Source organism: Oxyura jamaicensis, chromosome 2 (genome assembly GCF_011077185.1).
Source record: "Oxyura jamaicensis isolate SHBP4307 breed ruddy duck chromosome 2, BPBGC_Ojam_1.0, whole genome shotgun sequence".
NCBI lineage: Eukaryota > Metazoa > Chordata > Aves > Anseriformes > Anatidae > Oxyura > Oxyura jamaicensis.
Window position 1 is genome coordinate 65,197,639 of NC_048894.1, and position 14,255 is coordinate 65,211,893.

At 42.0% G+C, this 14,255-nt stretch overlaps 1 protein-coding gene across 1 annotated transcript in view; it reads left to right on the plus strand.

The window, feature by feature from the left end:
• The window catches only part of LOC118161173 (transmembrane channel-like protein 2), a 48,382-nt gene that overhangs the window by 15,270 nt on the left and 18,857 nt on the right, over nucleotides 1–14,255 (plus strand). The window contains exons 9-17 of the mRNA XM_035316248.1: nucleotides 263–266; nucleotides 476–681; nucleotides 2,405–2,584; nucleotides 3,486–3,638; nucleotides 4,657–4,785; nucleotides 6,274–6,341; nucleotides 7,192–7,431; nucleotides 9,148–9,273; nucleotides 14,045–14,123. Of these exons, the coding sequence (XP_035172139.1) occupies nucleotides 263–266; nucleotides 476–681; nucleotides 2,405–2,584; nucleotides 3,486–3,638; nucleotides 4,657–4,785; nucleotides 6,274–6,341; nucleotides 7,192–7,431; nucleotides 9,148–9,273; nucleotides 14,045–14,123 (1,185 nt within the window). The remainder of the gene's footprint in view (nucleotides 1–262; nucleotides 267–475; nucleotides 682–2,404; nucleotides 2,585–3,485; nucleotides 3,639–4,656; nucleotides 4,786–6,273; nucleotides 6,342–7,191; nucleotides 7,432–9,147; nucleotides 9,274–14,044; nucleotides 14,124–14,255) is intronic.

Consider the following 14,255-nt stretch of genomic DNA (forward strand, 5'->3'; position numbering starts at 1 on the left):
AATAAAAGGGGGCCTCTCATGGGGGAGGGTCTCTCCTGAACAACCGGCACGCGTTTTGAGGCCCTGCTTCCCGGGACGTGGCCGAACATCGCTCGTTGATGGGAAGTAGAGAATAACTTTTTTCCTTTCTCTCTGTGTTTCCGTGCAGCCTTGTTGTTTCTTTTGTTTCTTTTTCTCGCCAGTTCCCTTCCCTTTAATTAAATCATTCTCATCTCAAACCTCGAGCTCTTTGTGTTGTCTTTTCTCCCCCTTCCTATTTGAGGAAGGTAGGAGTGAGAGAGCGATTGTGGTGGAGCTCGGCTGCCTACTCGAGTAAAACCATCACAGATGCCTTTGTGGAGCTTTGTTTGAGCTTAACACAAAGTACCATGTTCAATATAGCCATAATAGCTCAGAATTACATTTTATAACTTAGAAAACTATCTGATGTTGCCTTAGGCTCAGTGCTACAACTTACTTGCTCCAATTCTGTGAGTATCTCTGTTTTTTCAGGAATCTATCGTGGATGAGCAAGAAAGCAACAAAGATGAGAACATCCACATGAGGAGGTTCCTGCGGGTCCTGGCCAACGTCCTCATCATATGCTGCTTGTGTGGGAGTGGCTACCTTATTTACTTTGTGGTGAAACGCTCCCAGTCATTTTCCAAAATGCAAAATGTTGGGTGGTATGAAAGAAATGAGGTATGGAAATTTTCCTTCCAGTTTTCTGATGTAATAACTTTCCTTGTGCATCAGCATAATCATTGCCACAGCCTGAAGATGGCATCCAAAGCAGAGGGATTCCCCACCATGATCCAAAAGTCCCTCTGCAACTTTGTATTTGTGTTAGCCAGGATTTGTGGTCTCACTGAGAGTTTTCAAGGCAAATTAACAGCTCCTGTAGGCAGGGGAAAATGCTCTCACAATATATTACATTAAGAGTCAGTGGGCCTTCAGTACTTACATCACCATTTTTTAAAGCATCAACCTCAAGTTATATATTAATGCTCAATAATTCTGTTGTACTAGAAAGCTGAGTGTTGAAAATGTCCATGATCAGACATGAAGTTAAACTTAGATCTTTTTCATTCCTTCTGAGTAATAGGAATAAGATTTCACAATCAGTAGAAAAATGTCAGTTGTCAAAAATATTTGTCTTATTTTGGAATGAACTCTTCAAACTCGAAACTCTCCCCACGTTCACACAAAATAGTTTCTATCTATTGAAAGGCTTAATTTCAATGTACTCCATTACCATGTATCTAAATATCAAAGGCAAAACAAATTCAAACCTATGCATTTTCATAATTTCCTCAGAAAACATTAGAAAAACAGCTCACAAAATACTTTGATTTATTTAGTCAACTTTTCCCAAAGGGAAGAAAAAAAAAAAAAAAAAAAAAAAAAGTCTAGCAACTGAGACTTTCCTAGTAATAACTTAAGATCTGCATATACACAATTCTGGGTACTGTTCCTCTTTCTGGAAACAAAAGTAAAAAACAAGAGACCCGTGAGTCAGAACCTGCTGGTGGCTGTCCAGACACAGTCCTCTGCAGGCTAATAGTCACTAGATGGCTGTAAAAAGAAGATAGTGCTTGCAAACCATGTCTGAGCTAATGCTGACACATCAATCATCTCATTGACCACAACAGCCCAATATTTTGCCCCATACAGGGGAAAAAATATGAGATGGACATATTTTCTTGGGCTGCAACACTGAGTCCTTGATGTGTTTCCATTCACATCCATAATTACCTATTACAAAAGGACATATGCCAAATATGGCAAATAAATATTAGCATTGACTAATTACTTTTTAAGCCAAGTCTTTTGCTTCCTCTAAAACTAAAATAACAAATGATGAGCTGATGCAGGCAATAGTATGAGTGACTTGAAGAAACTAAATATGCATGAGCTTGGACTGACAGGGAACACACTCTGCAGAGCTCATCCCTTTGAGATAATAACAAAAGTGCTCTTGCAGGAGCAAGCCCTGCAGTCCAGCTCTGCAGCCTGTTGCTGCGCTGCCAGCACACTAAGCCAAGGAGCTGAGCTCATTTTGGCTCCCTCCTAATCATAAAACCTTCAAGAATCTCCAGCCAGTTGCCGACAGGTTGCTGGCAGCTCTTACTCTGCTCCAGATGTCCCTTGGCCCAAACCTTATTACTGTAATTGGCCTCTGTTAGCAGGGAAGAGCAGAAACTAATTTGGTGGCACACAATCACATAACACTACTTCCTCTCCATTATGTGCTGCTTCCACTTTTGCTGCTTTGCTCTAGTGGAAACATTTGCTGATGTTAAAGAGATTTGTCAGCTTGCCCCCCAGTGAAAGTGGTCGTTGTACACACTTAATTTTGGTTACAACTTACAGTGAGGTAGTCTCTGCTGTTGCTGTAAGCAGTAACCTTTTCCTTGTTTGGCAGGTTGAAATTGTGATGTCCTTGCTGGGCATGTTTTGCCCCCCCTTGTTTGAAACCATTGCTGCACTTGAAAATTACCATCCACGTATTGGGCTGAAGTGGCAGCTGGGACGCATCTTTGCCCTCTTCTTGGGGAACCTCTACACATTCCTGTTGGCCTTGATGGATGACGTCAATGAAAAAGTAAGGGCTGAGTTGAAAAGCTAAGTGCACTAGCATTTTTTGGAGCCAAGGGTGAGTGCAGCACATCCCCAAGGCTACCTGGCACAATCCCACACTTCGCAGCAAGTGCCCCCCACCCCTCCCCAGTGCTCTCAAGCATTTTAAGCATCAAGCTGTCCCAGAGTGAGGTTGAGATGGATTTGGGGAACAGAGCTCCCTGCTTCTGAGCAGAGGTCAGGGACTCAAGGAAGAACTCCTAGGTCTATCTTTTATTGTTGTCTAAAATCACAGAATATTACGGTAACTTGTTTTTTTTTCCATCTGACACTATTTGCAATTTCTATTAATGCAGACCCCAAGGATGTGATTTATAATCCTTTTCCCCTGCCCTGCCCTCTTTAGCATTATCCTGGTAGTATGCAGCAGGCAGATAACAGCAAGAAAGGATAAATGTCTACGTGATCTATAGAAAAAAATAACCCTGATTTAAGTTGAGAAGAGTAAGAGGAATCAGGGAGGCTCATTGAGCCCTGAAAATGATGAACAAAGCAAGGAAGAAGGACTGCACAGAGGCTCCTCTTCCATGCACACTAGCAGCAGCCCTGCTCCTTGCTCTCCCTGGCCCTCAAACCATGTCTCATCTTGCTGCAGGTCTGGCTCCTCCATGTGCAAGGAGCTGGCTGCTGATTCCCCAAAACTCATGTTGCACCCAAACTTCTTTTGATCTGGAGGGGCTGCTCCCTGACACCTGGGGAAAGGGAACAAGGTTCTGTGCTAGTCTTCTTTCCAGCTTTGTCACTTCAAATCTGTTTTAAGCAGTTTCTTGTATTAGGGATGGTAGCTGGTAGAGAGGGGAAACCACTGGTACCCTCTGTGGTCCCCATATCCTTACATTTTTGGCTGAGGTATCTCTCTGTTGCAGCTAGCTGAAGAAGATGTTGTGAAGAACATCACATACTGGATGCTGCATGGCCACCACAACTCATCCACGGGGAACAGCAGTGCTGACACCCTACCTCCCCTTGATCCTGCAGATGTGCCGAGGGGACCCTGCTGGGAGACAACTGTTGGCATTGTAAGAAATTTGTTATGTAGTAAGTCTCTGGGATGATTTGGGTGTTGTTTTTGTGTATTTGTTTTTGTTTGTATGGTTGATGTTTTTAGCATTTCCAGGATTTAAGTTTTCCTTGCAAAAGACATCTCCTTTCCCAGCTCTCACATAGCAGTACCAAGGCAATATAAATCCTTCACCACTGTTCTCAAGCTATGGCTGTGAAACCCCCAGCACACACAGACCTCCAACACTTTCTTCAAAAGAGTAAAAAAAGTCCAGGTAGCCTATGGCCATACCTACATCATACCTTAGTTCAGATCATGACAGCACCTTCGAAGCAAACCTGTCTTCTCCACTTATTGTTGCACTTGATTTGCATTGCAGAGAGGTTTTGGAGCACACAGATGAAGCCTGACCCAGAGGATGTGTTCCCAAGGAAACTCCTGACACATCCCAACCACTAATGCACCATGAGGCCAGGGGAAGAGGGCAGAGCTAGATGAAGATAACCCACCCTGAGATGCACGGAAGGTGGCCTTTAAGTCCTCAGCACCACAACTTTCACCCCACAAACCTACCCTTCAGCTCTCTTGCTTTGGGCAGCTTTCATCACACACCAGTTTTGTAGTTCTTCAGAACAGTGAAATATCTGCAAGAATAGCTCACAAAAGTAAACCATGGTAGCACAGATTTCTGTGACAGCACCATCAAAATTACCTTCTTTGCATGTTTTACAGCTTTATTGCAGCGTTAGCATTCTGCTTCCATTTTATGTGCTGCCACAACATATAGCGCAGTCAATAATACTAATAACAACTATCAGGGCTAATAGCTGTAATGGAATTTGTTATTCCCAAGCACAAAATTGAAGTTTTGGCACTGCCAAGTGGCTGAAAACAGGTAGGGAGATTACTCACAGCATTCATTTCTGAAGGTTACTGTCATATAAAGGGAGATAGATTAATAAATAAAATGTACTCCCTGAATGAGCTACTGAAATTATAGGAGCTAAATATTTTGTTTGTGCTTTAAATTACAGGAGTTTGTAAGGCTCACAGTGTCCGATATCCTGGTGACCTACATAACCATCCTGGTGGGAGATTTTATCCGAGCTTGCTTTGTCAGATTTGTGAATTACTGTTGGTGTTGGGACCTAGAGGCTGGATTTGTAAGTCAATGTCTTGTAGCTGAAAAGCTAGAGGTAATACAGGGCCATTTGTTCAAATATGGCACAGGTTGATTTTGAATTATTCCATCCATTTTCTGGCCTTTTTTGATAATTTAAGCTATGTAGGCAGTCTCTGCATCACTACTCTGGATCAACCAGTTTCACCCCAGAAAGTACCCTACAAAAACACAGTTATCTTTCCCACCTCAGGAATTTGAAAGATGAAGTTGAGTTGAAAAAAAATTGACCTGATGTTCATTCAGTTGTTATAACAAACCTTTGGGCCCTTCTACACTCATCTCTTCTCAAAGCCCTTCTTGTTCATTGCCTGCCCTCCAGGCAGTAGGATGCTTTACTCATAGCACAGTCTTCTGATCTATTCTGGGGGTTGGTGTTACTTTTGCTGAAGTACAGTAAAGAGCCCTTCTCATGTATGCATAACGCACAGGAGTGCTGAACTCTTTGGTATTCATAAAGGCAACATTACAAAGTGGCCAGCACTTGGGCTGCACAAATACAGAGAAAAACTGTGGGAAAAAAAAAAAAAAAAAAAAAAAAAAAAGTTCATTTTTTTCACTTAAGTGACAAAAACAGATGGATTCAGACAGAATCAGATATCAAATTAGGTCAAAAGCAGACATACTACACAAGATATCTCAAACATACGAGGGCATCACCCATCATTTTTCAGAATTGTGTTCTGTATTGAAATAAAAAAATATTTTTTCAAGAAAACAGAAAAAACTTTACATGGTATAAGCTGCTAAATTGGACCTGAGTTTTTATGCACAAAAGCATATACTCATAGTACAGTAGTGTCGTCGCAGGAAAATCTACCAGAATAATAAGTTATAAAGTGACAAATGCTGACAATAGATTAGACCTGCCTGTTCTGGACTTACCAACCTTAGCACCCACATTAGAAGGGTTGATCCACAGAAAGCAATATTTTAACTGTTATCTAGAACAGGGCAAAATGCCACCTCTTACTGACCAGGTAATAATATTCCTTCACATTCCTCTCCCCTAGGCTCTCCACTTCTGTTCTGCAGCAGCCTGCTGCTGCAGGACCTAGGGACATGGATATATCCAGTGTAGCATCTGCCCTCCAGATCATCATTATGACTGTTTAAACACTCAATATTTTACCAGATTAAAACTGCAAATCAGCAGCCAGATACACCAGCTGGAGTATAAAGTCAAGTCCTGTACCATGGCTCCTTTGTTCACAATTGACTTTGGTAGCAGAGAGAACATATAAACACTGTGCAACTCTAAGCACCTCCGTACATTTGTCCAATTTCAAGCAAGCCAAGAGAGAAGCAGCCCACAATCCAGCTGCTGGTTATTCAAGCAGTGCACACACAGTAGGAGCCCTCCCAGCAATCCCTTTATTTCAAATTTAAATGAGTATCCTTATACCCAGCATCAACAGCAAGCAATAGCAAGTACCTCTAGCAAAAACAAACTCTTTCTCTTCCCATGCAGCCCTCCTATGCAGAGTTTGACATCAGCGGCAATGTTTTGGGTTTGGTCTTCAACCAAGGAATGATTTGGTAAGATATTTCCCTTCTTTGTTTTTGCATTATTGAAAAAAGGACCTACACTGTAGTCAGAAGACTTCCAAGCCAGCTAGAATAGCCTTTGGGTTTTGGTTTCTCTGATTGTTTGACTTTCTGTTCTTGTCTACAAAAGTAGAAAATTAAAAATGCCAGCTTAGTTGTCAAAGAACTGTTATCAACTGAAACAGAGAACAGTCTTGCAACAGTCTCACTTTTATAAAATCACTTTTTCACAAAAATATACTTGATCCTTTCAAGATGGCTCACATGCTGGCGGAAGAGATCAGAATACGCTTGGAAGCAAGGTGCTGTGAGCTTACTTGTGAGCACAAGGCTGGCCCTGGAGTCAGCTGAGCATGTCAGGCAAGAGAGTGCATCCCAAAATTGCCCTAAGAGAGGACAAACAAAAGCTGCTCATATGACACAATGAGAGTCAACAGGCAACCACACAAAATCCCACACCTCCTCTAGGAGCAAGGTGTCTTTTGCCAGGATTTAATGATCCTCCACTACAACATCTCTGCAGACTCAAGAATGTCTCTCCCTTCTGACATATTACAAGCTATCCCTAAACAATTTTTGTCACAAACTGCAAGTCTTTCCTTGCAACCACTGAGGTCTGAGATCTGTCTGGTCCTCAGTTTATGGTCACATGGAGGCAGGCAACTTCTCCTCCAGAAACACAAGATTGATAGCACAAGCCTTCCCACTCAGCCTTTAGTTGTGGATAAGCCTCCACAACATTAGCAACATCTTTTCTTCTTTTGAAGATAAAAACCCTTCCAGCCTGTAAAAATAATAATAATAATAATAATAAAATCTTTTCCTCCCCTTTCCTTTTCAGGATGGGATCCTTTTATGCACCAGGGCTCATGGGTATAAACGTGCTGCGCTTATTAACCTCCATGTATTTTCAATGTTGGGCTGTCATGAGTAGCAATGTCCCTCATGAACGAGTATTCAAAGCATCCAAGTCTAACAACTTTTACATGGGACTTTTACTGTTAATCCTGTTCCTCAGCCTCCTGCCTGTGGCCTACACCATCATGTCCTTGCCTCCTTCCTTTGACTGTGGACCATTCAGGTATTAGCAAAACCAATTATTACCAATAAAGCATGGTTTTTGCTCTGCTACAAAGGATTAATTTCATAAAATTTGAAGGCCTCCATTTTCTGTCTTGTTAAATCCCTAGTGATGTGAAGCCACAGGACACACCCAGTCTGCTAGGAGTGATGGGTCTCCTCTGAGCATGTCTGCTTTTCTCTGGAAGGCTCTGCAAACCCAGCTTTTTTGCTCCCTCCTCTGCTACCTGATTGATGGTGCTTCTCCAACACACAGTGATGGAGAAGCAGGGGTGGGACAGTGGGGTGCAGCCCCCAGGAAAAAAAGCAACAGGAGCAGCCCTAAGGCTCTCATCAACATTATGGTAGCAAAACTAGAGTCTAAAGCCTCCCAAGACCTTCCACAGAGCCAAGAAATCCCACAGCATGTGTTGAATTTTTGATGGAAAATAGCAGGAAATGAATAGGTCTGAGCTTTAGGAGTTGTTGCTTTTAAAAAGAAAAGCCTTTTTTTTTCCTCCCCTTCTTTCCTAAATTAGCATTGTTCAGAGCATTCAGTAGACTGGATTAACATGCCAATAATGTCTGATCTGATTGAGTAACACCATTTCCTGGGCCCACTGAGTCTAACACATCAAAGAACCAGATTGGAACAAATTGTTATCCATCTGCTGATTGAGAACATCAGAAAGCTAAAAGACTCAGGGAGAAGGCAAGAGACCAGAATTCTATCTGTTCTGTAACAAGGATAGGTGTCAACAGGCAATATCCAAAGATCTGTCAGGAAACCTGTGGCCTGCATGCTATCATTTAGAGATGACTAATCTGAAATGAGAGCACTATTTTAATTCCCAATCACACCTTCAAAATCTGCTCAGCCTTGTTCACTCCCCTCAGCATAACTTTCTACCCATAACTTGACTGAAAACTTAACTCTCCTAGGTTTAAGGCAGCCAATGAAGTTGGAGTCCCACTTAGCTACTTGGACTTTATTGACTTTTGTTATAAGGAAGGAATCCAATGCCTCCCTGAGCAGAATCTAAAGGGACTGCAAGATCTCACAAGGAAGCAAGCTTAAAGATGAGGAATAGCACTCATGGGGCTGAATACATAGATACTGGGGAGAGAAGAAGGTCAATTATGCAGTCCAGCCCAACTTCCAATTTTTACAGATTTGTGCTACTTTTGCACAGAACACTTTCATCTGTTTTATCAATCCAATTTGAAATGACTCTTTCATTGAGTTTCCTATTAAGCGATAATCACAGTTTGCTATTTTTGTCCTTACTTAACAGCTCTTCAAGTTGATTCATTATTTCAGAAAGCCACAATTTGCATATGGAAAATTACCTCTACCATGAGAAAGCTGCATTTAATAAGAAATTGATCAGAAATGTATAGTTATTGCAATCTGTAAGTTTTTATACATTTCAGGATGGTAAATAGGCAGAATTCATAAAGGATCTGCACATTGAAATAAATATACTATCTTTTGGAGCAAGTTGGTTTAACAGAGATTATTTGTATAACTAAAGGAGGTAGAGAGGGGAATGAACTAAAATATAATTTGAAATGAAGTAATTTCAGTAGAATTTTTACTTCAAAATCCTTGCTGGCCAACAGCAAGATCATGCTCACTGGCAGAGAGGAAACATGCTACTTATCATCATTAAGTTGAGAGCTTCTGTATCCCTCCAGGAGTTCTCTACACTCCTTAACTGACTATTTCTCTTTCCAGTGGAAAGAAAAGGATGTATGAAGTCATTCAAGAGACAATTGAGCTTGATTTCCCACTTTTTATTGCCAAGATCTTCAGCTACGTGGCAAACCCAGGACTGATCATTCCTGCAATTCTACTCATGGTGTAAGTTTTCCTTGCAATATTACATGTCCAATCTTGCAGGGATGGAAGGAGGTTGAAAAAAATGCTGTAATTTTAGCAAGGTACATCTGCTGAGATAATGACCTGGATGAAAGCAGACACAGTCCTTGTTGCCTCCCTCCCCCCCCACCTCTCCACCCCCTCTCCCCCCAATTCTTGCCCGACCCAATTTCCCCAAATTTAATTTCCTAACCCAATTAAACACAACCTTGTAATGAAACACATTGCTGACATAGACCTCATGGTTGTCACAGCTTCCATCTCTAAAATTTTCAGTAGCTCATAAGAACTAAATGGACAGTCTCAGCCTGGTATCTTGTGGAGAAGCAATTTCTGTCACAGCTGGTGGTATTTACAGCACTGCCAAGACATGGCGTTCAAAAATTACATGTTCCAAAAATATGTTTTTGTTTTGTTTTGTTTTTCTTCCAAGTAATATATCTGAAATTTGTTTCAGTAGCATCAGATCATTTCAGTAGCATCAGATCATTTCAGCTTTGAAGCCACATCTGAAACCATGCTTGTTCCTTCAGCAGCCTGGCCAGGGCAGGTCTCATTTACATGTATTTTTAAAATATATTCTTGGCATTACTCTTGAGGTTTTCAGGGCTATCAGAATGAGTGGGAAAGCTGTGGCCAAAGTTTACAGACAGCTTAGAACATGCTAGGCTAAACAGATGGAGATGAGGAGAGAGTCAGGGAGCATATTACCCAGGCTTGCCTCTCTTACACTTCCTTTGGCATATGTGCACATTGGAGATGGGCCTCTGGTCTGGTCCACTTCTCTTGGGCACTGTGATCCTTTGTTTTGACTAGGTTACACTGAAGATAATACTATTGAATTAAATCAAACACAAGTTTATGTGTTACAGAATTTCTTACAGGAACAGCCTGAGAAAAATCCCAATTAAACTGAAAATCAACCAGCATCCCTCTACTTGCCTTAAACTCCTCACTCACGTTAACCTAAATAAAAATGATCAGTTACTGTAACTGGTGCAGACAAAAGAATACTTGGAAAAATCAGATCTGATGCACGCATAAGACAGTCTCATGTCACATCCCCAGTACGGCCAAGCATACTATTGAATTATTAGCTCTAGTCTAGGCTTCACAGATGCTACCGCTAATATGAAGTACAGACGTAACAGCAAAACTAATCCAGTCCAAATGAATAACATTTACAAAAGAGCTGCAAATCAGTTTTTGAGGCTTTGATGCAAACCCTCCAAAAAGGTGGCATGAGAATGGTAGAATGTTGAAAATAACATTTTGGTCAGTGACAATCTCCCGCACTTTACTCCACTGACAGCTGGGATAGCGAACAGCATGAATCCCATTTACCTGCTGAAGACATTCCTTTCATCATCCCTTTTCCAGGAGGGGGGGCTACTCCTCACTCCCACACCACAGTTTTCCATGGATCCATCTCTCCTTAAAACACCATTTGGTCTCTGCCCTGATCCCTCTGCAAAAAGAGAGATATGTGTCCACATTACTTAAAACATCCTTGCTTCCCACCCAGATACATGATCTGTGCAGCTTTTGGGGTTATTAGGTATTGGTGACTTCCAGTTGTGTGGCTACTGAGAGGGTCACAGCCATTAAAAAATAAAAAATAAAAAATAAAAAATAAAAAGCTGGTGCTTCCACTGTGCCCAGACAAATTAGACGTACAGCCTGCTGCCAGTAGCTCCTGCTACTTACAGCATCAGATGCATGGTGTAAGTACTGCTTACCATGTGCATGTAAACTTTTATTGAGAAAGTCCCAGACAGAATTATAGCCACCATACAAGTACTTTTTCTAGAGATTTTTCTCATCTTGGAAACTTTTCAGTTGAGGGAATCCCATTTAATGCACAATCTTTGTACACCTACAAAAGCCATACACCCCTAGCTAGAAGAGAGGCCATACACAGAGAGACAGAAACTTAGGTTCATATCTCTTTCACCATTTTCTCTGGACTATAAGTCATATGCAAGACCCTGATTTCTTGCCTTCTCTCAAAATCTTCAGCTTCTGCTATGGTACAAGTAGCCTCAAAGAATTATGGTGGTGTTATTTAAGCAATCAGTTTCATAGTGTAGAAGAAAAAAAAAAAAATCACATCCTTACAGAAGAACAGAAATAACAACTCTAAAAGGCTTTGTTGGGACAGAAAGCCTAAATCACCAAAATCACCAATGCTCAGTTTTGTCTTAATTCTAAGCAAAAGGAAATAAATGTATTTCCTCCAGACAGACCCCCTGAAAAAAGTCTCCAGAAAGGCCATCCAGAGTATCCCCTTCCAATCTCTCACCTGGAAACCAATATGACTGTAAATGGTGCCTTGTTGTGCTTAGAGTCAGACACTGTACTAAAATCCTCTAGCCTCATTTGACGATGCTGATCTTGGGCCAGAGCCATGTTGTGTTTGTGGACTATCAGAAAAATATTTTTTTGGACAAATGTTTTTTGTTTTGTTTGGTTTTGTTTTGTCTGCCCTTTTCTTTTTCTTTTTTCCTTTTTTTTTTCATCTAATATTTAGATTTATTTATTTTTTAAACAAAACAAAGCACAATAGCAGTGAACTGAATGAATTGTCCTTTTCCCAGAATGGTCCAGAGTCACTAAGCAGATAATGTTTATAATTAAGGAGAATAAAAGCTCTCTACAAAAGCAGGAGAAGACATTTTTGACACCCTAAATATTAGCCGGTGGTAGTGAGACAGCCCCAGACACTTGGGCTTGTTCTGAAGTGTGCCCCTCTCTGCACACCAAAGACCGGCTGCCAGCATGCCCTCTCAGAACCCACTTGCCTTTCAGTGCCCTCAAGCTTGGCTGGTTTCTCCCTTTGCTTTGGCATGTCCTTTTTGCAGAAGAAGAAATCAAAACAAAAGCCAGTGGCTCTGCTCCTACCTGGTTTGTGCTTGTCCTCTCTTCCCACCTCTGCTTACTTGCAACTGGCAGACTATGAGTTCAACAATGCTCTTTTCAGGAGAGGGTTCAGGTTTTTGTTCTGTCATGGTTTTCCTGGTTTCCTATTTGTTTTTCTAAGCTCCTTGACTAATCTATTTTGTCTCCTGTAAGACATAGCAGAAAGGCATATGTTTTATTAGCTGTACTGATTTTCCTCCAGAGAACAAGCTGAATAAGCTCACCATCAAGAAAGGACCTAAGGGCCATGGCTGGTGTAAAGCAGACAGACAAGACAGAGTCAGGCAGGCCGTTTTTCTTTTATTTAAGCAGAGCTGAGCTGTTAGACTGGTTCAGGCCACCTTAACTGACTTTGCCACAGGGCACCCTGAGTTTTTCCTAAGCCTTGAATCTCTAAAGGTAGCTTGCAGACAGCCAGTGGGAAAAGTAGATATGAGGAGGTAGGTAAAACTTAAATGGTGAACTTGAGCCCTTATCCCCACCAAGTGAGTTTGACACTGGCCTGCACAACATCCTTGTTTCTAAGTTGGAGACAGATGGATTTGAGAGACGAACCACTCGGTGGATAAGGAATTAGCTGAATGGTCGCACACAAAGAGCTGCAGTCAACAACTACATCCAGGTGGAGACCAGCGATGAGTAGTGTCTCTCAGGGGTCTGTACAGGGACTGGAAATATTTAACATCTTTGTTGGTGACACAGACAGTAGGATTGAGTGCACCCTCAGCAAGTTTACCAAGGTGTGTGGTACAGTTGACATGCTGGTGTGATGCCATCCAGAGGGACCTGGACAGATTTGAGAGGTGGGCCTGTGCAAACCTCAAGAAGTTCAACAAGGCCAAGCACAAGGTCCTGCACCAGGGCCAGGGCAGTCCTAAGCACAAATACAGGCTGAGTGGAGAATGGTCTGAGAGCAGCCCTAAGGTATAGGGACTAGGGGGTGTTGGGTTGATAAGAAGTTCAACATGAGCTGGCAATGGGCAGAAGCCCTCAAAGCCAACTATATCCTGGGCTGCATCCAAAGAAGTGTGACCAGCAGGTTGAGGGAGGTGATTCTATCACTCTACTCTTGTGAGACCTCACATGGAATACTGAATTCATCTCTGGAGCCACCAGCATAAAAGGAACATGGACCTGCTGGAGCAAGTCCAGAGGAAGACCACAAGGATGATTGATCAGTGGGCTGGAGCACCTCTCCTATGAAGACAGGCTGAGAGTTGGGGTTGCTCAGCCTGGAGAAAAGAATGCCCTGGGGGACCTTTTAGCAGGATTCTAGTACTTAGAAGGGGCCTACAAGAAAGCTGGAGAGGGACTCTATCAGGGAGCGTAATGAGAGGACAAGGGGTAATGGTTTTAAATTAAAAGTGAGGAGATTTAGGCTAGATATAAGAAAGAAAATGTTACTGATGGTAGTGAAGCACTAGAACAGGTTGCCCAGAGAAGCTGTGAATGTCCTATCTCTGGAAGTGTTCAAGGCCAGGTTGGATTGGGCTTTGAGCATCCTGGTCTAGTAGGTGTCCCTGCCCATGGCAGGGGGGTTGGAACTAGGTGATCTTTAAAGTCCCTTCCAACCCAAAACATTCTGTGATTCTGTAAGTGGCAGTGTAGTCCAGGCTCAGGAATCAAGTCTAATTAAGTCCCATAGGTAGTCCTCCCTGGGATGTTTAGGCCCACTATATGGGTTGCAATGAGTCCTAAAGGAAGTCAGTTTGGATTTTTAGGCTTCATTTGGTGCTCTCATGAAGGCAGCACCTCCATGAATTTTATGTTTCCTCTCTATGAAACTTTCTCTCTCCCTGATCCTAACACTACAGCTACATATTTGTTTTTGTAGCCTTGCTATCTATTACCTAAACGCTGTGTCTGAAGCATACCAGCGTGCCAACGCAGAGCTGAAGAAGAAAATGCAAATGGTAAGTACTTGCCCTGCAAAGCCGTGTTTGAAATACCATGTACTTCAAGTTTGATATATATGTATGCTTTTAAATTGCTTTTCATTTGCGCCGGGGGAGTTTTAGGTTAGATGTTAGGAAGAGCTTCTTTAC